This window comes from Talpa occidentalis, unplaced genomic scaffold, assembly GCF_014898055.3.
Source record: "Talpa occidentalis isolate TD23 unplaced genomic scaffold, MPIMG_talOcc4v2.1 talOcc4.5, whole genome shotgun sequence".
Lineage (NCBI taxonomy): Eukaryota > Metazoa > Chordata > Mammalia > Eulipotyphla > Talpidae > Talpa > Talpa occidentalis.
The window spans coordinates 94933000-94960892 of record NW_023604861.1 but is presented as its reverse complement, the minus strand read 5'-3'; the positions used below and the strand labels follow the sequence as shown (position 1 = coordinate 94960892).

The following is a 27893-nucleotide window of genomic DNA, read 5'->3' as shown; positions in this document are numbered from 1 at the left end:
ACTGGAAAGTGTTCAGAGAAAGGCAGTGGGTCATTCTGAGGATTGAAAGATAGGAGGTAGAGGCGCAGATGAAAAATATGAGGCCTAGTGGGATCACTTGACTTCAAGATCTTAACTAGAGTTAAGAGTAGCCCCAGATGATGTAGAACTTTTGGTGACACCCCAAAAGAAGGACTGTTCTCTAAGATCAGCCAAAACATTGGTGAGATGTTTGCAGTCCCAGAAAACGACAAGACAACATAACAACTATATTGGCTGATTCCCAAAACACTCACTCTGGGGTGGAAACCCCAGAAACCTCCCAGGATATAAAGGCAAGTTGGTCACACACCCTAAGAAGTCCTGGACACATGTGCAGAGTACAAATTAGATATTCCTTCTGGGGAGAAGAGCAGAGGCCCCAGAATATGGACAATAAAAGACATTAAAATCTTAATTTTTTATTACTAAGAATAGAGATTTAATGGAGTCTGATGATGAAGTCTACACTAGTAAAAACCACCATGTAACAAAATCAATCCCCCAAAGGCCAATTCTGCTGGACCTGTGGTCATCAGGTGTGTATGTTTCCTTGTTTCTCTCTCAGCTTCACCCTGAAAAGATTTCCTCGCTCTTACTCGGCCAATAGACAGAAAAATCTCAGATGTTGTCCAAGTGACCCTCACATCACCGGTAATCACAAGGTTTGTGAGGTGATAGTGGGAGAGACACTTCCTCTCTGTGTTCTAGAAATATTTTCAAAATTATCCTGCAAACCTAGACCTTTAACTGCAGCCTCGGGTGGTTTGGGCAAAGCCCCCTTTTCTGAAGAGGTTTCAGCTCTTTGAGTAGAACCTAAGTGGTCCAAACACAGTCCCTTCTTCATAACTCTACACTAACCTGAGGATAAAGGGGCCACTTCTAGTCCAGACCACGCGTGAGACCATAAGCCCCACAGATACCTGCACAGATGGATGAACAGCCACCTGAAACTCCAAGCACCTACCACCTGAAACTCAGATGTTATTTCCTTCATGACACACCGCTCACACACCAGACACACACCCTTCTCCACAACCCTGCGCATATAGTCTACCACTTCATTTATTATTACACTGTGCTTTAATTCATTATGTTTTGTCTGCCCTGCTATATTTGCAGCATCTTTATCTTAGGGCCTAGCACACAATAAATATCTGTATGATAAGTTAGGCTGTGCTGGGCTAAGATAGAGCTAAATTGAACTGAACTGAGTGAAGTGAATCCAAATGACAATGGGGAACACAGAACAGTATGTTCCCACAGCAACAAGGTTGAGCATTACCCTGACTGCCTCATCAAGGATCTCCCCGGAAACCCACCTCCAGAATCTCTGCCCAGGTCTCCAGCCACACTGCCCCTCCCCCGCGGTGAGTCCTCACTGCTTCTTGTGGAACAGAGCTGGGGCTGGCTCCTTGCTGGGCTCTGCCATGACCTGCATGGGCTGATTGTTCAGGGCGGCCTCACGCATCTTGTGGTACATGAACTCATTCTGGCGGAACATGCGCAGCTCCATCTCCGTCTGCACCCGCATGGCCTGTGGGATACAGACACACCATAAACAGTGACAAGTCCCCAGCACATAGACAATGGGGTAAATGACTCTCAGTCACTGTGATTCAACTACACCCTCAGAAGACACACACTCACACACACACACACACACACACACACACACTCACTCATCCACTGGGGGCCTAATGTCCTTGCAGTTGCCGTGGTTTGTTAAGGAGAAGGACTTGTACTTCTGAGAAACAAGCTTGAAGGATTGTTTCTCCATAGAGAATGTTTGTTGTCAGGATCTGGTCAGTGGGGACCTGGATTTGAACTGTGGTCTCTGTAAAATCCCACCTAAGTTTGTGGGATCATAGTCAGGTGACTTTATCCATTCAGCCCTCGGTTTCCTTACACATGAAGTGGATGTGATTCCTTTGTCCTTTACAATAGTCCAGGGAGATTATAGTGTGTGACGCACACAAAAGCCCTCGTCTTTTCATATCTTCGTGCAAGAAATACTTATCAAAGGTCAGGATCATTCAGGGGCTGAGGATACAGTAGAGAATAAGACTGACGAAGATTCTGCATTTGATAAGCTTAAAATACTAGATAGAAAGTTAGCTTTCTCAAATCTCATCCTCAGATTGCTCAGCCCAGACAGAGACCCAGTCCCGCAATGCTAGTCACCTCTAAGTCTTTGGTGATCGGGTGGGAGGGTCCGTGTGTCACCAGGAGAATGGCATAGGCTTTGCAGATCATCCCATGCCCCGCCTCAATGTTACCGGCATGCCAGTTGGTCAGGCCTGCCCGCATCACGGCCATGCCCAGTTGGGCATTGTTGGGGTGGTAGAGCTTCCTGTAGGGGCATAGCAAATAATCACAATATAATCCCAACCATCCTAATGTCTGCACAGCATTTGATAACTGGTAAAGTGCTCTCATCAATGAAGTTCATTTGTTCCTCCTATCAGAGCTGACGCATCTGCAGTCTATCTAGGGGAAATGAGAGGCAGTGAGATGCTAAACACCCCCACACAGTGAGACTGCAAGAGCTGAGACGCTGACCTGTGACACCAAGTCAAGTGCCATGGGAAAAGGGGGCCAGAATCATCCTCTGAACTGGAGGACAGGAATCTGGGACTCTTGGGAGTATCCCAGACCTCTCCCTGGGAAGCCACAGGAAGTTCACGTTGAAAAAAATGACTTGAATGTTTTTCTTGGGATAGAACTGTGCATCTTTTAACTAACAGGGCTTCCTTTGAGCGTGTTGCATAGTTGTCCCACATTTTCTTCATGAGTAACATCTCTCAGAAAAAGGAAAAAGGAACTTTCTTGTGCCAACTTACTAATTTGGCCAGAAATACAAACTCACATGCCAATATAAACAAAGAAGGCAAGAGAGGACATTAGCATAGAGAAGGCAAAGGATTTGCATTTTATAATTCATAAGCAATGATGACTGATACTTTTTTTTTTTAATAAAATAAAATTCACAAGATTGCCTGTGTTGATTGTTAGGAAGAAAAACCCTTTTCAAGTACTTAAAATTAATCTGGACTTAGCCTTAAGGACACCAAGACAGAAGATGACAGATGAGCTGTAAGATTTAGGAAACCCTAGCCATGACAAATAGGTTTCATCTCAGGTACCAGCTGTAATTATTTGGTCATTACTACTCAAAATACCATGGTAAAAAGGCTTAGTCATCAAGAGAACCACAATCCATTTCAAATGCCTGCAGTGGGTTTGGGAGGGAGAGGAAGCAACACGTGTGCCAACTGTTAGCCATCTCCAGAATCAACGCATTTCCAGGAGATTATCTGATACCCAGAGTCCATCACCTACATGTAACCATCCACCATCCTACTGGCGTAGTATGAGGCCTCCTCAAAGGCCTGGAGGTAGGAGAGGACCTCTGAAACAATGCTCATCATCCTCAGCATGTAGAGGTTGGTGTCAGCAAACACTGGCTCTTGTTTCTGCAGGCACTCCCGGCATAATTTCACAACCTAAAGGAAACACAGGCCTGTCCATTACCCTTACATCAGAGCACATGCTTAATTCACATATGGGAGCATTACAGTGACATTAGATACTCATTCTTTAAAGGCTGAAGCAAGCTGAGAGCAGTAGGAAAGCACCTGTTTGTGATGTGAATAGCAAAATGGTCCTATATGGCTAATGTAGGAGTAAAAAGAGTAAGTGTGACATGGCAGAGTAAGTCAGAATGCACAGGGATTTATGAAAACTACCTATACACAAATGTGTATGTACGTACCATATAGTCATGTATGTGTTACTCTCACAACAATGTAATAAGACAGACACTAATATTCCCATTTTACCAAATCAGGAAACAAGCACAGAGAGGGCACATGTGCTTTATTACAGTCAACACAGGCAGTGAGTGAACAATGGGACAAGGACTCAAACCAAGTGCTCAGGCCTTATCTTAACCACCATTCCCATGATTCTCCACACTACCTGTGCTTTGGAATCACTTACAGAGTTTTTAAAAATAAGCAGGTGTGGGTCTTATCCCAGACCAGTTGAAACTAAGTATCTGAGAGGCTGGCCAACCATGCTTTGCTGGAAGTGCAGGTGATGAATGGGCTGGTAGGCTGGGAGACCCAGCAGGAGGATGCCACATTGCCCTGGGGGGTGGGGAATGGAGGAGCCTGAGTCCAGCCAGCTTGGAGTCAGGCTTTTCCAACTTATTCATGTATAGATACAGGCTTTTTGCATCCCAGAAAGTCAGATGCTCTCTAGATTTTCTTTGTTAGTTGTTCTCTTTGTCCCTTGCTGCTCTCAAGGGAGAAATGTCACATAATTATTTCCATTTCAAATGAGTGGAATCTAATTTCCCTGAGACTTTCCCTGAGGCCACTGGGTGAGGGTGTGGCAGTCAATCCACCTGGGTATAGTCCTCCTAAACCCATGGGCTGGTGTCCAGTCCTACACTTGGCCCCGGCAAGTGTGAATGAAGAGGAAGAAATGGAGAGGACGAGAGAAGGCAGCGGAACGAAAGCAGTGGAGACCTCCTGATTGTTCCAGCTCTTACCTGTGCCTGTCATAGATTTTCCATATTGTACAATAATGTTTAGTTCATGTGATTTTTCCCCCACCTGAAAGAACTACTAGGAACAAGGAGCAAGTCTCGTGTTGGTTACCCCAGTCAGGGCCCCAAAATATACAATAAATGAATGAGCAAAGGAGGAGAAAGGATAGAATGGGAAAGCAGATAGAAACAGAAATTAACCTCCCACGTTGTCATGCCCTGGTGGCATCCAAACCAACTCTGTACATCAGAGTTGCTAAGGAGCCTGGGGGTAGGAGGCAGGTATTTTCTCTGGCATCTTGCAATTTAGCTTAGCCAAAAGGCCAAGAAGTGATTTTTTCTGGCATTTTGGGATTCTCATTCTATTACCCAAAATATCTGTCAATATTTCACTCCTGTTCTGTTGCAGATTGCACCGATCACATCTTTGTGTTGGGGGTTGGGGGTGAGACACAGAAACTTGTATCTCCAACAAGCTGCCCAGGTGATTCAATACAAGTACTTTGCACATCAGTGTTCGGCAGTGGGTCTCAACTTTGGCTGCATGTTAAAATTATTGAGAGCTTTAAATTAAAGCCTGATGTCTGGGGGTCTCACTGGTGGCGCATCGGTTGAGCGCTGGGCTGCCAAGCTGCCCGCAGCCTCTGCAGAGCCAGTTCAATCCCCAGCGGCCCGGGCAAGGGTCCCACATGGCGCACAGACCTCTCCTGCTGCGCCAGCTACTCCCCTCAGCAGTGTATTTCATCTGTCTGTCTTTTCTGTTCCCCGCTCTAGCTCTGGTGAATTCTCTCTCACCCTCCCGCGCTTCTGACTGTACCCAGTGCTTGTATAAATAAATAAATCTTAAAAAAAAAAAAAAGCCTGATGTCTGGGTCCCACCCAAGAGATTCTGGTGAAATTGGCCTGGGTTGGGGTCTGAGCATCAGGATTTTAAAAAAATTTTAGTGGAAAGGCAGTTGAGAACTCCTGGTGCTTCAAGAGCCAGCTTTGAAAGCTCAGTTTGTAGAGCCTAGAACCCAAAGCGAGAACATTCATTCAAATATGGGAAAGTGAGCAGCCCAATCCTAGTATGTTCCACTGCCATCTCCATTCCTCTGTCTCAGATGCCAACCTGAGATACCACAAATCCTCCAGGGACATTTGTCTGTGCTCCTCAGACTCAGTATCAGTGGGTTAAAAAAAAATCACTAAAAAATACCGTAAGAGGTGCAAAGATTGAAAGGCAAGAAGGATCATGGTCTCACCCAAGGAACATCTTCCACAAAAATAAACCTGTTTAGTAGCCTCTCCATCCTTACTCCTATTCCCTTCCATCCTCCTTTGTATTCACCCCTCCCTCATCCCTTATAAAAATGAATTCTCACCTCATGATACAAACCCTCAGAACGAGCCTTGTCAATTTTTGCCAGTGTATCTTTGGAGAATTGTATCATTTCCTTCACCACATCCTGAGAGGGCTGGAGAAAGGAGGGATGTTGAGTTGAGACAGTTTGACAAGGAAATCCATTACATCTTTGAACTCCTGCCATTTTTGATATTCAATATAACACAAGACCAATGCCTGCCCCTTTCTGGATACTTCATCTCTGCAAATGTAGCTCAAAGTTCCTGTAACTTTCCCAGCTCCCTCATCTTGCTTCTGACTCTTGTATTCTCCACTGACCAAGCCCCTGAGTCTAGCTGCCTGCCAGTTGTGTGCTCATGCCTGGGATTTTGAACCTCAGTGCAGAATCTGATATTGATCCCTGTTGTATTTTCTCTGGCATTTTGGATTTTCATTCTATCACCCAAAATATCTGCCATTCTTTCTCTTTACTTCAAGTCAACCATTATTCTACAGGTATGCCCTTGCAGCTTTTTCTATACCAAGTCATTGATTTAATTACTGACCAGTACAGGGTTGAGGACAGAGGCCAAGAACTTGACAAAAAAAAGAAAATCATATACCAGTTTGCCACTGGATTTCACTGAAATCCTTCCAAGAGTCTTAGCATTTAGTTCATATTTCCTTGTCTCAACCAAAAGGATATCATTAGAGAAACTGTCTACCATTTCTGTTAACTCTAGACTCATTAGGTTTCCTGTATTTGCCTAAGCAGTCTAGTGAACTTATAAAAAAAAATGAAGTTTGATATTTGTAGCAAGGAAGTACCACAATTAAGTAGCTAGTTCCTATAAAGCCACTAAAATTTTGAAGAAAATTTTGAAGAAAATTTTTCAAAGACCAGAAGAAAAGTGACAAAACAAATATTCAGGCTTAACACCAGGAAGGAAGGCTGGATCAAAACCTGTTAACATGCAGGTCTGGAAGGTCAGGGTGAGGGTGGAGTCTGCAGCTAAGTCTTCTCTGTAGCTCCTACGGTACTGTGCTTGGTGCCTCACACATACATGCCAGGACACATTTCCTGGAAAACAGAATGCCTGATTCTGTGAAAAGGATGTGTTTCTATAGAGAACATGCTAATCCTTGGGTCCCAGCTGCTCTGTCCTCTGCCTGAGGGGTGACTCTCAATTTCTTTATACCAGGCATCACTGGTCCATTGGTCATAGCTTCCTCCTCAAACTTCTGTCTGTAGAGAGTCTGACAGTATTTGCACACATGTGTGAGTGCATGGCTCTCTGTGAGTGAGCACGTGTTTGCCTTTAATTTTCATAAATGGAAGCATACACAGTATTTGGGGCTGAATTTCCCCCAAATTCAAATGTTAAAGTCCTAGCCCCCAGTAACTTAGAAAGGGACCTTATTTGGAAATAGAGTACTGCAGATATGACTAGTTAAGATGAAGCTATACTGGAGAAGGACTGTTTATCCAGGGTGTGACATCCTTATAAAAAGAACGTGAGATGAAGATAAAGAGACATGCAGAGAAAAAAAAAAGAGACATGCAGATAGGGACGATGTGTGAAGACACACAGGAGGAAGACGACTGTTAATAAGCTAAGGAGAGTCCTCAGAAGGAACCAACCTTACCCACACCTTGATCTCAGACTTTCAGCCTCTAAAACTGTGTGACAATACTCTGACTCAGTACCCAGAACTTTTCCACTCCGCTGTCCTTCCCCCTCACCCTCAACTTAATCCCACCTCAGGATCTATAAAGTAATGGGATCTTTTTTTCTGGCCCCTTAAGCAAAAGGCAATCCCCCACATCTGTGCTGATGCACCTGCTGTTCCACCAGTGCACCCACTATTCTAAGAGGGAAGATGGAGGAGGGGGTGTCAGTACCTGCTCCAGCTTCAGTGTTTTGCTTAGACCACTGCAAGAAGTGATTAAAGACTTAACTCTTGCATTTTTGGTTGTTCCAATCAGATCCTCTGCTACCTGGTAACTGAACTCCCTCTCCCAGATCAGCCTTGCAGGACGACATATACCTTCGGGTCATCTTTTACCCCCAGGAAGAGGTCGTCCTTCAGCCCTTTTTGGCAGTGTTCACATGTGCAGTCAAAGTAGTACTGCTTTTTCAGCTGCTTTTTGCGTTCCTCGCTGATGTTAAGGAAGTCGATATAGGAAACTGTCAGCTCGTCTCCTTCTGAGATCTTGCCCAGGGCCCGGAGCTCAATTCTGGAGCAGGGTAAAAGGAAAAGAGTCAATCAATCTAGGACTATCAGAGTAGGATTTGTGCTCTTCGAGATCTTAAGAAGTTGAAAAGCAAAGACAACAACTTCTAGCACTCAGAAGACTCCCATTCTCCCCCCAAAAGAAAGACTGACCTGAAGGACACTTTTCTGGATAATTCTGCTGTACTCATTATAACAATCAAACCTGCTCCCTTTAGTTAATTGCTCTGGAATCAGCTCCTGCTAGAGAGCTCCGTTTGGTCATAAAACCCTACATAGCTTTCTGCCTGCAATTATCCCTGTATATTTAGCTACTAATTGTCTGTAACAAAGGAAGGTAGAAATAATAAGGTGAAAACTTCAAAAAAAATCAGTGGACATTTCTGGTTAGTTTAGGATCTGCTCTTAAAAACATACATATTCAGTTACCCACAATCTTGCCCGCTTCGTACCTTAACCTTTGGTGCAGAGGTTCAGAGCTACATTATGTGAGGAGACTTATGCCTGGTGATCGCTGAAGACAAATAAACAAAAGCTGACAATGTCAGCCCACTGCATTGTTCACTTTTGTGTAATGGGAATGTGGTTTTTTGGTTGAAGGTGCTCAGCTAAAGAAGCTGGCATTTAAATACCTCCCTGCCTGGGCCCCAATTACCTCCATATAGCACTTTACCATGTAATAGATACAGAATGTGCTCAGGACAAAAGCCCCATTTTACCTAACTTGGAAGTGGGGATCAAGGAGTGATAGTGACCACCACTCTCTTCTGTACCCCAGACCTCTCCATCCCTAGAGCTCTGCAATTCTATAGTTCGAGTAATTGAGCCACAAGTAGACAAGTTGTTTAAGTACTTCTTGCAGGGATTAGGAATAGTGCCTGGAGCCACAGAGACTTAGAATAAGAAGATCCCAAGAGACAGTCTCATCTTGGCCTTCACTCCCACAGATGTGGCATCAGACACCCAGGAGCTGATGTGAACTGTACAAATGCACCAACACAGAGCCAACACCAACCACCCCTACCCCTACATTCCTCCAGCTCAAGCTCCCACTGAGCATTATGTTCTTAACCCCAAGAGCATTTCAAGAAAAAGACCCAGATGAGGTCATTTGGTTGTCATTAAGAAAAGTCAAACTACACCACTAATTCATAGTTGGTCAGAAACATTAATATGACTAAATTAAATTATGAATAACTATCTATCAGAAATATAGCAGTTATGGGTGATGTGTGCAGAACCCAATCTGGTGAGAAATTGGGGACTATAAACAAATACACAGTCCTTAGTAGGTCAGTAGTATTAGTAGGTCAGTCTTCATTTCAGCATTCAGAGGGAAAACGTAGGTTTTTACTAATGATGTGGTCTAGAATGGACTGTTATGCTTTGAGGTTGGAGGAGTAGCAGATGTAAGTAGTGAAGGAGAGGAAAGAAAGGAAAACAGTAAAGCAAAGACATGCAGATGGGTAAGGAACAAAATGATTAATTTGAAATGCAAGAAATGTATTAAAAATACGACTTTCAGCAAAGACTCTTTGATGCAGAGGCTATTACAGGCAGACAATAGCCAAAGGGTTTGGGGGAGGGGTGGCCCCAGCAAACCAGGCAAGTGAGGGAGATGGGTCAGAGGAGGAGGGATGCTTGGAATGACTGACCCACCTCATTTGGGTGTGAAACATGGATTTCACTGCCTCATGACTGAAAGACAAAACAGACACCTGAATGGAAATCATTTCTATTTGCTGATTGCCTAGGCTGGATGCACAGCATTCCAGGTTATTCTATCAAAGTTTTGGCCATCACAACAACCTCTATCCCAGCCCTTTCTAGCTGTGCTGTGCTCACTCGACAAGACACAGCCTGATCTAATAGAAAGTGCACTGGATTAAGAATGAGGAATTCTGAGTACCAGTCATGGAAAAGTTATTTCCCTTCCCTGGGCCACAGTGTTCTCGTCTACAACCTGGTTTTGAGACTGTCATGAGTCAGTGCATTTAGAAGTGGTGTGCTAAGAAACAGATGAGATGCTGTTAATATCTCACTAACAACAACCTGGCCAAATAAGCACTGCGGCTTTGACGTCAATCTTGGGGAGAGTTTGAGCTGTATATGGAGACTGGTTAGGTCACACATGTGAGTATGTAAAATGTTGGGGTTAGAAGTGGGCTCCTAACACCATGTCCAGTGTTCTTTCCATCATGGCCTACAGCTAGGTGGTGACTACAAAGTTGCCTTCTCTTACACAACAGTCAAGAAACCCTGCAAAATATGTTGCTCAGAATTAATGGAGGCATAGAAGCCAGAGCAGACACCAGAGATGGTCTGAATAAAGGGTTCTCAGGCACCTGTAGCTGTGATGCGAGGAGCCTTGGGTCACCACCGCTTAGGCAGGTAATATTGAGAAAGACCAGCCCTATATGTGACTGAATTTGATGCTCTCTGATAAGCAGGCTCTGCCCAAACAGTGGACTCTCTGGAGAAAATTCCATGAGACCCAGACCATGACCCTCAAGGCTTAGGAAGGGAAATACAGATGCTGGAGAAAGATTATCATCTGGCCCAAAACAAACCTCCCTATCTTGACCAACTTTCTCAATTGCTTGGCAATCTGTTGTCATACAGGTCCTTGTTTCTAGAAATAGGAAGAAAAAAGGGAAATCTGAATCATTGTTTTATGGAGGTTTAGGTTAGTTTCTTCACTACCAACTAGAAGCCACTGTCTTTCATTTCCAGGAAATTTGGGAGAAAACTGTTCATCATTGATAACTCAGAGTTGATTTGCATATGTCCTAAGAGCCCGTCTCTAAAAGCAAGAGAAATAATATTGCTCAGGCCTCACTCCCCAAATCCCCCAGGCTGCTCTATCAACTACCAGGGGCTCCTGCTGTTTGCTGACTCTTCTCCATTTGTGCCCCAACTTCAAGATCCATTCTTGCTTCTCTGTCCCCAGAGGGACAGAGGGCTATGAGGGCTTCATCACCCAGGTTCCTCTGCTCTCTGGCTTCTGGTTGGGGTTTGGCCAATTGGTGGGAGGTCAGAAGGTGGGAGCAGAGAGAGGTTAGGATAGTTTCCTCACTCCCCCCCTGCCTCACTATGGCTCCAAAAGAGGCTGATTTTGCTATAAGAACAGTCAAGCTGTTGGGTGGTGGGAAGGGAGGGTCCTTCGCCATGGCTCCAGCTCTCTCCAGTTGTAGAAACAGTACTTCCTCCAATGGCCCCTGCAAGTCTAGAAATGGTAATGACTGCATGCTGTTGCTAGACCCTGGATACTACCTCATTCCTTATTTCCTTAATCTCTACTACACTCTGTAACTTGTCTTTTTAATTAAATTCTCTGATTTCTGCTGGGACGTTGACTAATATATATTCCTGTCAGGTACCTTCTAGGCTGATGTTGACCTGCATGACCTCTAGATGATAACTCCAGACTTCAAGTTTTACAACAGTAGTGGAGGTTTATCTAATATCCAGGCAGCCTCAACAAACATGCAAAAGCTAAGAGATGATCCTTGTGGAATTCTTTGCCAGTCTAGTCATTACTTTTCTCTGCTTCACAATTCTAGAATGAAATTTCTGCCCATTTGCTGCGCATCTGAAATGCATGCTTCTTCAGGTTCAACATTTTGCCTTTGGTTTTAAGCCAAGTAGAGAGAACACCACGACTCCCACCCCACCACACCACCCCCAGCTCAAAACATACTTACTTGCCATTGTTAAATATGACGGTGCAGTTGGGCCAGCAGTCATGGTTCACCAGGCCCAGGTTGGGGAAGATACCCACACCCACTGCCTGTAGGCCTCTCTGATCACTGAGTGTGAAGCCATTGCAGTTAATCTACTCAGAGGGAAAGATGAAAGAGTCAACTTACATACATAGTCCAGGGACAGAATACTATCCTAGCTGTTGGATATCTTTTTTAAAAATAGACAACCAGGTCTCATCCTGGAAATATTTAGAAAGCCTGGGAACAAAACAGTCTTTGTATTCTATGTGACTTCAAATGATCCTCAAGAATGATAGCTTAAGGGCCTCCCTGGTGGCTTAGGGATTAAGTCTCAGCACTATCACTGCCATGGCCTGCGTTTGATCCCTGGCCAGGGAGCTGACCCACATATGGCGCAGAAAACCTCGCCTGTCTTGCCAGCTGCTCCCCTTAGCAGTGTATTTCAGTAGATTGGCCTGTTCTGTTCCCCACTCTGTCTCTGGTGAATCCTCTTACCCCCTGCACCTCTGGCCTACACTCCAGTTCTTCTATGCAAAAATAAGTAAATAAATCTTAAAAAAAAAAAAAAGAATGATCACTTAAGAGAGTTCCATATTTATAGAAAATGCCACTTAGAAAATTTTTGGTAGCTGTTGTAAAAAGGTTAAAGATAGAAATGTTTGTTCTAACAAGTTGCTCCCTTTTCCTGTATCTGTGTCTCACACGAGTCTTCGGTGGTATGTGTATTGTTGTCTATCTCCATGCCCTGTCCTACCTTACTCTGTGTATGTGTGTCCCCTGCTTCTTTTGCCTACCCACACTCAATTTTTATAGCTCCTTATAAAATAAAATTGATATAGCTTTTTGATAATTTTGTGTCTGGTGAGCACAAAATATAATATCTCTAAATGAAAGGTAAATCAAATTAAAAGGTTATTACTATATGGCACTCAACTGATTTTCTTTTCTTTAAAAATAAGTTATTCTTGGGCTTCTCTGGTGGTGCAATGGGTTAAGACACAACCTATGAAGCTATTTGCAGCCATTGCAGCACAATTTCGATCCCCGGGCAGGGAGATACCCACATGGTGCAGCAGACCTCTCCTGACTCACCCTCTGCTCCCCTCAGCAGTGTATTTCAGTCAATCTGCCTGCTCCCCACTCTGTCTCTGGTGAATTCTCTCACACACCCCCCCACCTCTGGCTTGTACCCCATTTCTTGTACACATAAATGAATAAATAAATCTTTAAAAAATAAGTTATTATTTATAGAGACAGTCCAAGTATCTGCTCTCAGGGTAAGAAAAATGCTTAAGGAGAAATATACTTAGAATACATTAACAACTGCATGAATATTTCTGATATTGAAATATATACACTAATATATAATATAATACAAAATGCATTTATGCACTCACGTGGTTATTTGTTATAGATTCTGGAGAAGTGTGAGTTTCTCCATTCAATCTCATCAGTCATCAGTCAATCAGAAAGTTAAGTCTGTTGATACCACAGACCATTCAAGCTGTGGTACCTTGAGTTTCTTTCTTCTCTGAGCCCTGGTTTTCCCATCTGCAGGTTAAATAAGTTGGACTGGATGATTTCTAAGGATACTGTCTAAACCTTGGTGAGTAAACCATGTTGTGGCTGCAGCCCAGGTTGCCTTAGGAATAGCCAGGATTGAACTAGGACATGCATTCACTCCAAACCTGGGACATGTAACTGTGAAAAGTGGCAACTCTTGCACCAAACAGGCTGCTTCCTATCCTTCCTTGGATACCCACTCACTGTGTGGCCTTTGGAAATCACATAACTTCTCTAGGCCTGGGATTTCTATCTATGAAATAGGGTGTTAAAAACATACACTTCAGCTTATATTGTAAAAGTTGCATAAAATATTACACAGGGAACTGTGATGGCTAATTGTATGTGTCTTCTTAAAGGGTCCAGATATTTAGTCAAATATTATTTTGTATGCATCCTTTTTGGATGAGATTAACATTTAAATCAATAGATTTTGAGTAAAGCAGATTGTTCCTTGTTAAGTTGGTGGACCTAATCAAATCAATTGAAGGCCTGAGCAAGAAGGAATTCTGCCTTTGGACTCAAACCAAAACTCTTCTTAGGGTCTCCAGCCTACTAGACTATTAGCAGACTTTGAATGAACCAAGCCTCCCTGATTGTGAGATCAAATTGTTTAAAAAAAAAAATCTATCCATCGATTGATCAATACCTAGATATCTAGGTCGCTAGATAAATACATTTATATACATACATCCAACTGGTTCTGCTTCTCTGGAGAACTTTATTAAAGAAGGATTGGTACATGGGAAGGGTTTGAGCAATGTTGAGTATGATAGTGCCATTGTTATTACAATAACTTCCCTCTCAGCCTACTCACCAGCACCAGGAAAGGCCTTCCCTGCCAGAAGACCTCTATCTCTAGAACCCAAGGCCTGAGCCTGCTGGCCCACATGCTCCCACTCCCACCTCTTACACTCACATGGCTGTGAGGGCCCGGCTATGTTGCTCCAAGGCAGCACTGCCCCAAAGCTCCTCTCCAAGGCTTCCACACCCACTGCTCCAGGCTGCCCACTGTCCTGCCTATCAGATGGATCTTATTTTCAAAGCAAGGGGATAGTGATTGGGTCTTTGTTCTCAATGTAGAGAGAAGAAAAAGTATAAAATACAGATAAACAAGAAGGTATTTACTATCCAAAGCTACCATTAAGAGATAAGGAACAGTTTTGGGATGGGGTGGGGGGAATGGTGGAGGGATGCCAACTTCAAATGGGGTAGGAATAACCTCACACTAAACAAGGCCAGAGAAAGCCCAAAGAATGGAATTCCCGTTCTTCCATTTGGGCTTTTCACCCCTCCAGTCCTTCTCTTGCTCTCTTTTCCCCATTTTGGCCTGGTAGCATCTGAAAACTTCTTAATTGGACAATTCCAGCTGTCACCTATCCCACCCCACTTTATGAGCAATCATACCACGCCAAAAATGTGGGAGATGTACTGCATGCTGAACTGCTGGCTTTGGGGCGGCCAGTACTGCAAGAAAGTGTCCACATCCACCCGTAGCTCCTTCTGTTCTTCCTCCCCAAAGTGCTCCACGTGGTTCTGCAGGTCATCCACGGCGACCAGGCAGCCCTCCGTGAGCCCGGTGCCCTCTCTCTCTACCCGCCACATGATGCGCGCAGCCAGCCTGTGAGGAGGGGCAGGGTTAGTGAGGCCCCACTGCATTCATTCATTCAACACCTACCAAGTACCCCAAGCATGCTAGGCACAGGGTCAGGCCCAAGACAGAGTATTTAATTAGATAGAACATCTATCATGACGCTTCTTATTGTATTACAGTTTAAAAGATAATTTAACCTAGTATTAAGTGCTGGGCAGAAAATAAAATAGGGTAGCGTGATAGAGTAGGTGGGGAGGGGAAGTCAAGGTGATGGGGGGAATGACACAGAGAGGCAACTTTGGGCTGAAAGTGGAATGAATAGAAGAAGCCAGCTCTGTGCAGTTAGGGGAAGAACAGCAAACAGAAAGGCCCTAAACCAGGAATAAGTTTGGCTTGATGAAAAAACAGCAAAAAGGCCAAGATGGCTGGAACACAGGAAGCAAGGAATGGGGAGGAAGTAAAGGTGGAGAAGGGAGCAAGTTTCCATTCAGGTTAGTGTATTTGTGTTCTTCCAGTGAACACCTAGGTATAGAATTGGTGGGTCATAATTCTAATCTTTTGAAAAACCTCCACACTGCTTTCCACAAGGGCTGGATCAGTTTACATTCTCACAAACAGTGTAAAAGGGTTCCTTTAGCTCCATAATTGCCAACTCATAATGTTTTCAAATGTGCATTTTCCCAAATTTTAAACATTGGCAGATCAATTTTTTTTAAGTAAATGTTCGGGAACAGCATTTACAGAACAAACATAGAGCCAGCTTCAGGGATTGCAGCACTGCTGTAGACACCCAGTTCTCCCTCTGAGACAGAATTCCAGACTCAAAGGGAGTTCATGGAAGAAGTAACCACATCCAGTCTCTTTGAGGCTCTTTCCTGATTTGCACTCAGCCTCACTTCCCCGGGTCTGGCAATGCTATCATTAGTACCACCCCGATTTGACATTTGGGGATCCCATGCACTACCCCTAGGGCTAGCTTTTACCTGATGTTCTCATTGGGCACCTTCCCGCATTTCTTGACAGCTGAGCACTCATTCTTGTGGTTCAGCCAAGCATCCTTCTGGCAGGTGCGGTCACAGTAATGAGCGAACTTGCACTGCCCACAGCGGTGGAGCTTCTCCTGCCTCTTGAAGCAGGTGTGGCACACAACGTTAACGAGGCTGGAAGTGGAGGGAGAAAAGAGGTGATTGGAGGCCACAGTGGAAAGGATAGTGCACTGGCTCTTGGGAGACTAAGATTTGGGTAGTGGTTCCATGAGCCCTCCTTGTCTTAGACAGGCTTCAGATTCCCACTTTTCAAAATAAGGGGCTTGTTGGGCCTCCAAAAGTCCCTGCCAACCATAACACTCGTTTTAGCAGATATTTTCAAGTGAACTCAATGTGACAGACACTACTGCATTCTGCATATAATCCTTCAATTTAATTTAGCAACTACAGATTTATAACCTACATGCATTAAGTCCTGAGAATACCACAAGTTGCCAGAGAAGCAATTAAAAAAAGAGTCAAATGACATCTGCATACCTAGTATGGCTCAGAATGCACAGTCCAACATAACTCTGCCAGAGTGTGTCCTGCTTGAGGTCATCTGTCAATAGTACTCATCCCAGCAGAAAAGAACACTCGGGACCTTGACAACCTAGTAGAATCTCTAATCCCTGGCGATAGAGAGCAATGAATTTCTCCCATCTGTCTCAAGTCAGGATTTTGTTCCATGACAAGCATGTGAAGGTGCTGCCGACCGGCGCAGTGGCAGATTAGCAAGGCTGACCCAGGGATGAGAGACTGAGCTAGGCGGTCAAGGATTTGGCACAGAAATGACAGACAGACACACTTCAAGAGTGAAGATCTGAATGTAATGTGTTGTAAATTATTTTATACTTTTATACCTTTTTTAAACAATGGATGATTTTATACAAGTTATTTTTTTCAGTATGAGAAGTTTAGTCATACAAAAGACATTTACTTTATCATTTAGGTACATGTGATCGATGTTCCATGGCATGGAACACTAAACAATCGCAAGGTTCTGATTACAGGAATTTATTTTTACACAATTTTTGTTGATTACACAAAACAGCATTTTTAAAGTTAGTTTTTTTTTGTTTTTTTTTTAATACCACTAATAATCATCAAGAACTGGACTGCAAATAATTGAAGAACCCAAATAATTGAAATTCCAACTTAAGCTCCAAATCTTGACTCCTGGTCACTCAAGAGTGGGAGCCTGGCTCACAACACTTTATAAATTATGTAGGCAGAACAGAGTACAGGGAGATATTCACATTACCTGCATCTAGACATTGTGTTTCCATAACTATTTTTAGCAAAAATAATCACATTTATTTAAGGTCAAATTACAAATATAGTGACTAAAACCTCCAACCTTTCTCAACAGTGCTGCAGTCAAGCCAGATTCCCTCTATTTGTCTACATTTTAAAAACAGCTTTTTTGAGGTATAACTGATATACATAAACTACACATATTTAAAATATTTCATTTTATTGGCCCTGACATATGTGTACCTATTCATGAAACCATAGCCAAATCAATATAATGAACCTACTCATCACACTGCCCAAAAGTTCCTTCATGACACTGAATTTTTAAACCTGGAGTCTTCACCTTTATCCCTATCTGATTGCTTTCAGTGTAGAATTCCAAACTGTCAAGATCATTTTGAATTTTTATGGTCATCATTTTTATAACCATGCTAAGCTTGGAGCCATCTGCAAATCTGAGAGCGTGTCTAAGGCTGGGAAGGGGAAGGAGAAGCCAATGTCCACCTTTGGGGTATCAGGAACCAGACCAGGAACACAACCCCAAGGCAGAAAGAAAAGGGGGTACTGCCAGAGAGAATAGCTGATGTGCTGAGGAAACAATTAGAAGCAAGCACCAGGACCCAGGCAATGCCTCCTATTGCCTGCATTGAGATGGAGGTGGGTGAATGGACCTCTAGCACAGCCTTCTCCTTGGTCCACACTGTCTGTGAGGGTAAATTTTCTAACCTGACTCAAAGGGAATACATCTGTTTCAGTGCTTCTCTACAATCTTTCTTGAACTAACTAAATCCATTTATAATAGGGTCTGATTATATAGAAAACAATCTATCTGCCAAGAGCTACAGCTTTACTAAGTGATAAGAATTTCAAGTTGAAAGCCCCTCATGTATTCAAAGTCACCAATAATCATTTTGTCCAGGAGAAAGTTGGAGACAGAGCCCCAAGATTTAATACAGACTTGACCCCAGACTGGATGACAGAGAAACCTGCCCAGTCACTTATGTAATCATTTATCAGGCCTTGAGTCAATTCAACTATGGTTCCACTAATATCTCAATGGCATAATTGCTCAAGATTCTTTAAAATCAATTTGATATAACAAATTTTAATTATTTTTCATGAAAAAATGTAATGAATTTGGAAAATTTTTTTTCTTATAGTAAATTCATAGTGGGTTCCAAATATTAACCATCAAACTATTTCCTATAGGCTCACAAACTGTCTCATATTCCACTGTAAAATTTTGCTAGGGCCTAGAATAGAATTTTATAAGCTGATGAGATCCAGGAAGCATTATGAGTTATCTCCTCAGTTAGGTCTCTTGAAATGAGCTGACCTTTTGATCACCTCACCCACCAGTAAATCTTCACCATGGGACAGAATGGGGAAGAAACAGAAGATTGGGTTTGATGAAGAGCAGAGCTTCTCAAACTTCAGTGCACATACATATCACCAAAGATCTTGTTAAAATTGAGGTTCTGATCCAGTAGTCTGGGATGGGGCCTAAAGTTCACATTTCTAACAAGTTCCCAAATGATGCTGATTCTATCATATTAAGTAACAAAAATGTAGAGATGAGAGAAAACCTAAAGTCTGCAACTTCTGGTGGTGTAGTCAGGGAAGTGTCAGGCAGGCAGTAAGGGGAAGTTGGGATGGGACTTATGGGAGGACAGACCTAGAGTTGGGTGAAGCTTGATTCAACTCCTGATTCCTTGAGTAAGCACCTTCACCTCTCCGAGTTTTTATTTCCTTATGTAAAAATGGGAATAGCAATATCTAGATCCTGATAGCTTTCATACTAGTGACAATTGCTTTTTACTGAAATATACTCAATATAAAAGAAAATTACAAATAAGTTCCAAAACCCAACCACTCTCAGAATGGTTTTGAGGGTTAAATGAAATAATGTGTAAAATAATTTCTAGCTCAGAGCCTGACACAGAATGAGTGCTCGTCCCATCTGTCGCAGGAGGGGGTTGGGCCCAGAGCTATCTGAGCTCCTGCTCTCCTCCAGCATCCACAAACTCTCAGGGCGCCTCCAGAGAGGCTGTGCTCCCTGCTAGCGGAGAACTCCTATAGGAGCACAAGGGTACTTCCTTGGCATTAGGGTACTTCCTCCCCTTCTCTGATTTCCCCAGAGAAAAATGTCCTAAATGATGTACTAAAGCCACATTTTGGATTCCAAGACAAAGAGTGCTTCTCCCAGCCAGGCTTAGCTGGGTGACCTTCATTCGGCAAGTCTCATTTCAATGCCTAGTCTCATTTTCCCAGTTCCACGAGAGAGTATTTTATTTCCATTCATATTATTACATAGTTATATAATATTATGCTCTCATTTACACCATTATAACAGTTTTTAAAGGGATGTTTCAAGCAGTTCTCTTGATAAACCTTCACAACAACCCTTTAGAGTAGTGGTAATGGCTGTCACAAGGATATCACTCTCACAGGGGTTGCTGATGCCAGACACTGTTCCCAGCACAGAAGCCAGGGGAAGGCATCAAGTCGACTGGCCCTGGATGTGCCCTGCCCCAGTCAGTGGGTTCTCACTCACTCTTCACCCTGACCTGGACTCTATCATTTGTCAGAGAAAAGAGGGATGGGAAGGCAGCTGCTGCTTATCTCCTTGTAAGGAAATAACCAGTTACTGGACATGTCATGGATATGCAAAGAAGGAGCTGCAAGGTGGACCAGCCCTCCAAAACACAACCAAAGAGAAATGAACCAACAGTCTGGCTTTCTGTGCTTCTTAAAAACCCTCAGCTGTCCAAGTTGTCTCCCCTCAAAAATTGAAGAGGAAGGGATGTGTCTTAATATTTCATCTCTCAAGTACCCAAAGAAATTTATAATACTTTAAATTCCTTCTCTCTTTCCTTCCTGGTTCTTTACATTCTTCCTTCCTTTCTTCCTTCCTTCCTTGCTGGAGTGCATGTTGCGTATCCATTGTGTGCTGTGCATCCAGCAAGGTGATAGAGGCCATAAAGATAAACGGGACATACATCTTGCTTTTGAGCAGGCCCCAGACTGGCCTAGAACATAAACACTGGTAAGTAAGCAAGGTGAGACATGGGGCCCAGGAGTGCTGGGAACTTGCTGTGGGGTTCAAAGAAGAGAGAGCAAAGCAGGAGAGGCGGAATCCAGAAAGGCAATCACCTAGATGGGGAAGAGGCATTGTCCTGACCCTATAAAGATGGGCTGAGTTTGTGCCTAGAGAAAGTCAAGTTCTTCCACTGAGATGCACTGGTCTGAATCAAAGGCTGGTTGGGGGAGATGGGATGGGGCGGCAGTCACATATAAAACAGGAGTAGCTGTTAGATTAGATCATAGGATCTATTATATTGGAAAATGTTGGAGAGATGCCTGGACTGTGGAGGACCTGGAAAGTAACTCTCAGTCGTGTGTCCTTCCTTTTCAGTCACAGGGGAGCCCCTGAGGCTTTGGCAGAGAGGAGAAAGAGCCAGAGTTGGTATGCTCATTTTCTTTTCCCCATGATGTCTCCCTAATGTCATTTTTAAATGGCTCATGTCAACCTTTGAGGAAAATCCATGGATTCATGTTTGCATTGACTATGATATACCTTAGATAAGAAGCTAGCAACTATAAACCAGGGACACACTGGGCGGGGAGCAGGGAGTAGGAGCAAAACAAGGGTGGTGGGAATTGTATGGGGACTACAACCAAGATGAAAATGCATACATTGTGCAAAAATGAAAAACAATGTAAAAAATATATAAAATCAAAAAAAAAAAAAAAAGAAGCTAGCTAATACTGTTTTCTTAGATCAGGTCCAAGGGTCACGTATTTATTTTTATTTTTTTCTTTCATTGTTTCTTTTTTACTTTTAATATTGTTTATTAAACTAGCAGTTCTCAATATTTTCTCTGTCACAACTCACATGAGGAAGTTCACACCCTCCCACTCTGAACTACATGCATTTCCCATGTTCTAGATGTGACCAAACTCCTTTCCATGCTCAAAACATATCTGCAGGTGCAAATGAGTGAAGATAACATATTAGCATTTGATCTAATCTATGCTTAAAAGGCAATTATTCCCAAACTTGTGAATTTAAGGATTAGGTAGTAAAATTTGGGTACCAATACTGCTCATCATAGATCATGTAACAAATCAACATGTCCTGCCCTCACAGCTGAAAGTGCTAGATTAAAAGCTTTCTAAATCTACTATGGTTATACTCAACACCAAGTGCATTCGATGCTATATCCTGAATACTTTACCAGTTATTCATTTTTTTTTTAACTAACTGTTCAGAAATTTCCCTAATCCCTTTATTAACTCATTTCCATTAATAGCATCATTTGTCTCCCACTACCTACCCCTTCAGCTGTTCTCAAACTAAAGGTCACATGTGTGCTCATGGATGTGCCACAGCTAATCCTGACGTTCCCACAGGCCCACATAGAATTATACCAGCTAAAAGCCCAGCTGTTTCCCCTGGGCTTAAAAAAGCTCATAACTGATTTGGTTAACAAACAAGCATGGGTGACAGTAATTTCTTTTAAAGTACTCTACTTTTTCTCATGTTCTCATCTTCATACATGTACTGATTGTGGATATTGTTTGAAGGTAATGGTGGTGATAGTGATAGAAATGAAGGGATTTTATTCATGTTGTCATATGTTGTGTCCCGTGGATCTTATTTTGTGGCCCACTGGGTTAACTGATTTTATAGTTTGTAAAAGATGGGAGGGTCTACTTCAGAAGTCTAGAGGATCTTCCATGACCAAGCAGAGATAAAGATCTAATCTCCTTGTTGAAGGCCTGAGTAACTCTTCGGATGAAAGCTATTTATGCTCTCATTCCTGTCTTGCCTCTCATTTTGTGACACAAACTAATTTTTTAAAATCCAACATGAAATAATGCTTAGTTTTCATAAATACAAAAAAATAAACTGTAGTTTTCTGTGTTGTCAGGGTTAGGATAGAGAGGCAGACACTATACTGCTAGTGGAGAAAGCTGGCAGGATCCTCTTGTTGGAGTGATTTGGAAATCTACATTAAAAGTCCTTTTAAAATGTCTTTTGAATCCAAAATGCAAACTCCAAGGAGTTTATCTTTAAAAAGTAGCTAGAGGGGAGAGAGTGGAAGGGTGAAAGGGGATGAAAACGAAGAGGGGAGGAAGCACAACAGACTATGGTGGAGGACTATGTGTCACTTGGTGGTGGGTGCACTATGGTGGTAATACCTGCTTGGGGTATTCTAATATTACCTCAAACAAAAACAAATAAATAAAATTTTAGATAAATAAATAAATAATAACGAGAAATGTGTACATAAAAAGATCTACTAGGAAAGCAACCTAGTAGAAACAACCTTCTAGAAAGCAATCTTTACATCCAAAATATGGTGCCAGTTAAATTGATACAAACCAGTCAATAAAAACATACTCTAAAGTAATTAAAAATGTTTTAGAAGAAGAATTTGGAAAGTTGCTCACGACATGTTATGAAGTAAAGAAAACAGGTCATACAATGATCCCACTTTTGTAAAGGAAAAAAGATGCATAATTAATTACACTGAATCTAAGATATTCCCATTAATAAGTACACTATTTTTATTTACCATTAAGAAACTAAAAATAAATGTCCCCAATTAAGCCATATTAACCATAGATTATAGACCATATCATGATCTTAGAGATGTTAGAATGAAATATGTATCCTAGAATTGATAAAATACTATATTCTCTCATATTCACTTCATTGTAAAATAATCTCCCTTGCCATCACATTTTAATTTCTTGAATTTAGGGATGTATCTTACAAATAAGGTATACATTTAATATAGTCTTTCTCCTGTCACCACCACCCCACCCACTAATCATCAAGATCAAGAAAATACTTGATTTATATCATATAAATAGTTGTTTAATAGAATTAAAAGGATATACACCAGAAAGCTAAAAGTAGTTTTCTTGGAATGTTAAGAATATTTACTTCTTGCTCTGGTTTTTCTGTAATTTCCAAATTTTCTAAAATGAATTTAAATAAACCATCTGAACAAGACAGCATCGTGAATTCCCAGATTAGCCCCAGCTCATGTAGAAGCAAGCAGATCACTCAGGCTAGGGCAAGATAGGACTCCCATTCACTGTGCTTCCATTAACAGGAAATCCTCAGAGCAAAGAGCCAGAGGGGCAGAAAGCAATTTTTAATAGCTCATTCTTGGGGTGTCATTCACTTTAAAAGATCATATTTGCAAAAACTAACCTCTTGGCAAACTGACCTTCCCACTACTTCACTTCTATTCCTTTCTGCACCCACCAGCACAACAAAAAAAGAGCCTGGCAAATAGGCTTCCTTTTAAATGCCAGTTTTTGGTTGTTTTGTTTTGGTTTTTTCCAAGTTTTATTATGATTTTTTAATAATTTTTTTTTACATCACTGTTCATTTCCAAACAATATTTGTTTCCCCCCCCACCCCCTCAGGTGCAGTCCCCACAGAACCTCCCTCACCAATGCACCCTTGCACTATCACCTCAGTCTCCCTCCCGCCTCCCTTCCTCCTCCTCCTGATCCTCCTCCCCCCTCCCGGGCAGCAGGTCTCCGACCTACAATTGTCTGTTTTTGCTTTGCCGCGTTCTGCACCGTCATAATTTTCCTACACAGATGTCTCACCTGGCTCCCCCACATTCCCGCTACAAGCGTAATCATTCGACACTCTTCTCCCTCGCTCAGGCCCATCTCGCTGAGCACAGCCCCCTCCAGCTCTGGCGTTGCCGGCTGCACGTAGTGATTGCCTGGAGCACCGTATTTGAAAGAATTCTGAGGCCAAGTTGGAAATCAATTAGGCCAAGTTGCCTGATCAATTAGCAGTGACCCAAATGCTACCCACGTTCCAGGCCTGAATGGAGTGTCTCCATTTTATTCTTGCTCCTCTTTGACCAGACCACCTGCTTTTCCAGCCAATAAAATTAGAGATCCTAACCAGACTATGACTTTATTATGAGGGCCTGGATTGTTGCTATTAATAGTAAACTAAGTCTACCAAAGACACAATTCAAATTTACAAGTCAGCATTACATAGTACAGCATCATACTTCAAAGTTGAATTTCACAAGCATTATGATCAAGTAATTCTACTCCTAGATCACATACCTCATGCAACTGCTCACCAAGAAAAAGGAATAAAAAAAATCCATAAGCAACTACTTATAAGACAGAAAAATAAATGGTGGCACACACCCAGAGTTTATAATTTCATTAGTTATGCAAAACCATATGAATTAATAATAAAGCAAGCATTTGAATGAAATAAGCAAGAGGTATAAATCCACATATTATACTTTTGTTTAAAAGATCAAAAAGAAAAGCACAAAAACTAAATTCCACATATATAAGAAATATGTGCATATATAATAAAAGAATTGTTCAAAGGCATGGTTTTGGTTTTTTTTATTTTTATTTTTTTTTTTTTTTAGAAATGACTGTTTATTTATTTATTTATTTATTTATTTTTTAAATAGAGGCATGTTTTATTTGTTTGTTTGTTTTTTGTTTATACATGCACTGGGTACAGTCAGAAGCGCGGGAGGGTGAGAGAATTCACCAGAGCCAGAGAGGGGAGCAGAGCAGGCAGAAGGACCGAAGCACACTGCTGAGGGGAGCAGCGGGCGGCAGGAGAGGTCTGCGCGCCATGTGGGACCCTCCTCCGGTGGCTGGGGAGCAGCCGGGGATCGAACCGGCGCCACAGAGGCTGAGGGCAGCTTCGCAACCCAGCGCTCAACCGCTGCGCCACCGGGGAGGCCCGGTTTTGGTTTTTTTTAAAGGCAAGGGAATACATTACACAAAATTCAATATAGTAGTTAACTTTGGGGTAGGTACAGGACACTATAGGAAAAGATGAAAGATGCAATTGGAATATTCTCCTTAAGTTAGATGGTGGTTTCACAGGTATTCCACTATTGCCATGCTTCATGACATATACATGCATACATACATACATGTAGGGATTCATTTTCACTTAATGCAATGCTGGACTAAAAATAATAATCCCCCCCCCCATGTTTTTGTTTGGACGATAGGGAAGAAAACCTGCCTGGCAATTTCATGGATTAGAATGTGCCTCTTTTAAAACAGAGTGCCTATGTGGCTGACTCAGCCTACCTCCTGTGTCAGGTCTCCTATGCACAGCTGCTGAGTCTCAACCAGAAGTCTAATACGGGAGCAAGAACAGATGGACACAGCTTTCCTTCAATGCCTCTCTGGACTCTCTCAGATATGCCCAAAGAAAGAGCAACACTCTCATCTTTGCAGTGACAGATTTGGGCAAGTCACTTTTTAAAAATATCTCTTAGATTTTTTAAATTATTTTAAAGATCATTTACTCCAATCATCCTAATTTTTATGTCTATTGCAATTTATGTAGCATTTTATCTCTGCAATGCACTCTATGGTCTCAGTATCTGTAACTTCAAATGGACGATGAATTATTTATAGTTAGAAAAATATGAAACCATCTAAATATCTAGGCATAAAGCAGTGGTAGGCGAGCATGCAGCTGTTTAGTACTATGTTTATGAAGGGTGTACAGTAACACAGAAGATGCTCAAATTATTAAATGAAACACTATAACTGTTTCTACAGTTAAGATCCCAGTTATATAGCACAACAAATGAAACCTATGATTTAAACCAAGCTGGAAAAAATCGACAATCATGTCAAGGGAGTAAAGATACATTTTTTTCTTCCTAAGTTTTCTAAAATAAGATTGAGTTTTGCCCCACTAGACTGCAAACATTCTTGGAGGGGAAATTGATTAGATAGATTGACTTTTGGGGAATTGGAGGCACCAATAGGGGTTTCCCATATAAGGGAAGGTAGCAAGCCAGTGACAGCACCATATTATCCAAACTTCCTGTGTTTCTAGCTTTTTATGTCTTAATTCTGAATCCAACTCCTTAACCACACTCATCTCCACCCCCAACATATTCAAGCAAATTAGTAAAGTAAGACAAGTTCTCCAAAGAACTGTTACTAGCACCTCAGTCCCCTTATTTAGGTGGTAGTCAGCATCTACCCCATTCACTGCCTTTTTCCTGAAAGTCTTGGTAGGCAGGGAGAAAACAGAATGTGAATGCTAATCAAATTGTCTTTGAAAAGCAGTGCCCATTCTGAGGATGGTCAGTACAATGAATTGATCACCTACTTGAATCAGATCCCAGAAAAGTTAGGCAGGTCACCCCAGCTTTGGGCTCAGAGGGTATTGTCATGATTTAATCACAACGTATGGCTTTTTTTAAACAAAGATTTTAATAAAATAAAATAATTTGAAATAATAATGTTTTATTTAAAACTTTGGTGGTCAAGCATGGACAGGGTTTTGGGGAACTAGAAATGTAAATTTAATAGGACCTATTAAAATGAAAAACAGAGCAATTCCTCTTCTATCCATATGGCTGAGGGAACAGCCACGTATTTACAAGTGGACATGGTCAAGGATTTTAATTGCAGAAATGCTTGTTTTATGAAAAGTTGGAAACTACCAACTGTGGTTCTCAAAAAGATAAATAAAATTATTTATAGAGTAGAATATTGATAGCTGTTAAAATGGGTGAGCCATACAGTATATGGATTGACATGGATAAGTCTATTTGCGGGTAAGAGAAACAGATCTTTGAGTATTTAAAAGAAGTAGCTATAGACATATTGCTCCCTTAAGAATAGATATCAAAATATTTAGTGAAAAGAACAAGTTCTAGAATGACATCTGAAATATACCACTTCTATAAAGAAAATTGACAAACGGTAGCTGTACATTTTTATATGTTCAGATATGTGTGTGTAATAGTACAGAACATCCTAGAAGAAAATATTAAAAATGTAACAAGCATTACCTCTGAAGAGGTGACTGGAAGTGAAGGTGGGAAAGGTAAAAAGAGATTCCAGCTTCATTGATGATATTCCAACTTTCCAAAAGTAAATGGATCCCAGTGTTACTTGTGTATTTGTAATTACTTTTTTAAAGTTTCAGCAATCACTTTATCCTTTGACACACACACACACACACACACACACGCATGTTATATGTGTTATATCCTAGAAACTAAGAACACAGAGCTTTCTGTAAGAAAAGATTTCTGACAGTACCACACCCACTTCCCCCTCCACCTTACCACAAAAGGTACCTCCACCCAGGCAAGTTCCCCCAAAGTCTTTGCTTTATAACCCTCTTAACAAGTCACATTGCCAGCGACTCTGCAGAAAAAGTTATGTCAGAAAACAATTAATTGTCAGAAGTTTGAATTACCTTTCCTTGGTAAATATAAGAGCAAAGTATTTTAGAAATTGGCATCAGCCAAATCAACAAGAGAAAAGAAGGCAACTCCCCACATTTCATACCTGTCAAAAACCACTGCTGAATAAGCCCGCTCAGCAAAAATGACATCAGAAGCCCAGAACTCCTTAGTGGCCTTCAGACCCCTGCCTTTGCCCTCAGACGTGAAGACCTCCACGTTCTCCATTCTCTCTATTGTCATCTCAGGCTCAGGCAGCACAGGGTATTTAGCCAAGACTCTTGTCGCTGCTATTTCAGCACTTCAGCATCCCAAAGAGCAAGTCTATAAATGGACATGCCACC

The 27893-nt window shown here is 42.0% G+C and overlaps 1 protein-coding gene across 2 annotated transcripts; it reads right to left on the bottom strand.

Annotated features, from left to right (window-relative positions):
• Positions 1 to 472: 472 nt before the first annotated feature.
• SMYD1 (SET and MYND domain containing 1) lies at positions 473 to 27792 on the bottom strand. 2 transcript variants are annotated; one of them, XM_037526857.2, is made up of 10 exons: positions 27656 to 27792; positions 15998 to 16174; positions 14828 to 15041; positions 11837 to 11967; positions 9792 to 9830; positions 7947 to 8136; positions 5938 to 6030; positions 3361 to 3524; positions 2203 to 2371; positions 473 to 1555 (listed from the first exon to the last, which is right to left on the bottom strand). In XM_037526857.2, exons 1-10 carry the CDS (start codon positions 27790 to 27792, stop codon positions 1397 to 1399), a joined length of 1473 nt encoding a protein of 490 aa, XP_037382754.2. In that variant the 3' UTR covers positions 473 to 1396. The 2 variants fall into 2 exon arrangements, with proteins under 2 accessions (XP_037382754.2, XP_054557790.1); XM_054701815.1 differs by lacking the exon at positions 9792 to 9830 and having other exon boundaries at positions 1379 to 1555.
• Positions 27793 to 27893: the final 101 nt, after the last annotated feature.

Excerpts from the sequence above, each read along its gene's own strand:
- SMYD1 (XM_037526857.2), bottom strand. The coding sequence starts at position 27,792 with ATGACAATAGAGAGAATGGAGAACGTGGAGGTCTTCACGTCTGAGGGC. Across the intron at positions 8,137-9,791 it reads ATGTTTCACACCCAAATGAG|AATTGAGCTCCGGGCCCTGG; the intron begins GTGGGTCAGTCA and ends ACCCTGCTCCAG. Across the intron at positions 3,525-5,937 it reads CTGAGGGTTTGTATCATGAG|GTTGTGAAATTATGCCGGGA; the intron begins GTGAGAATTCAT and ends TGTTTCCTTTAG.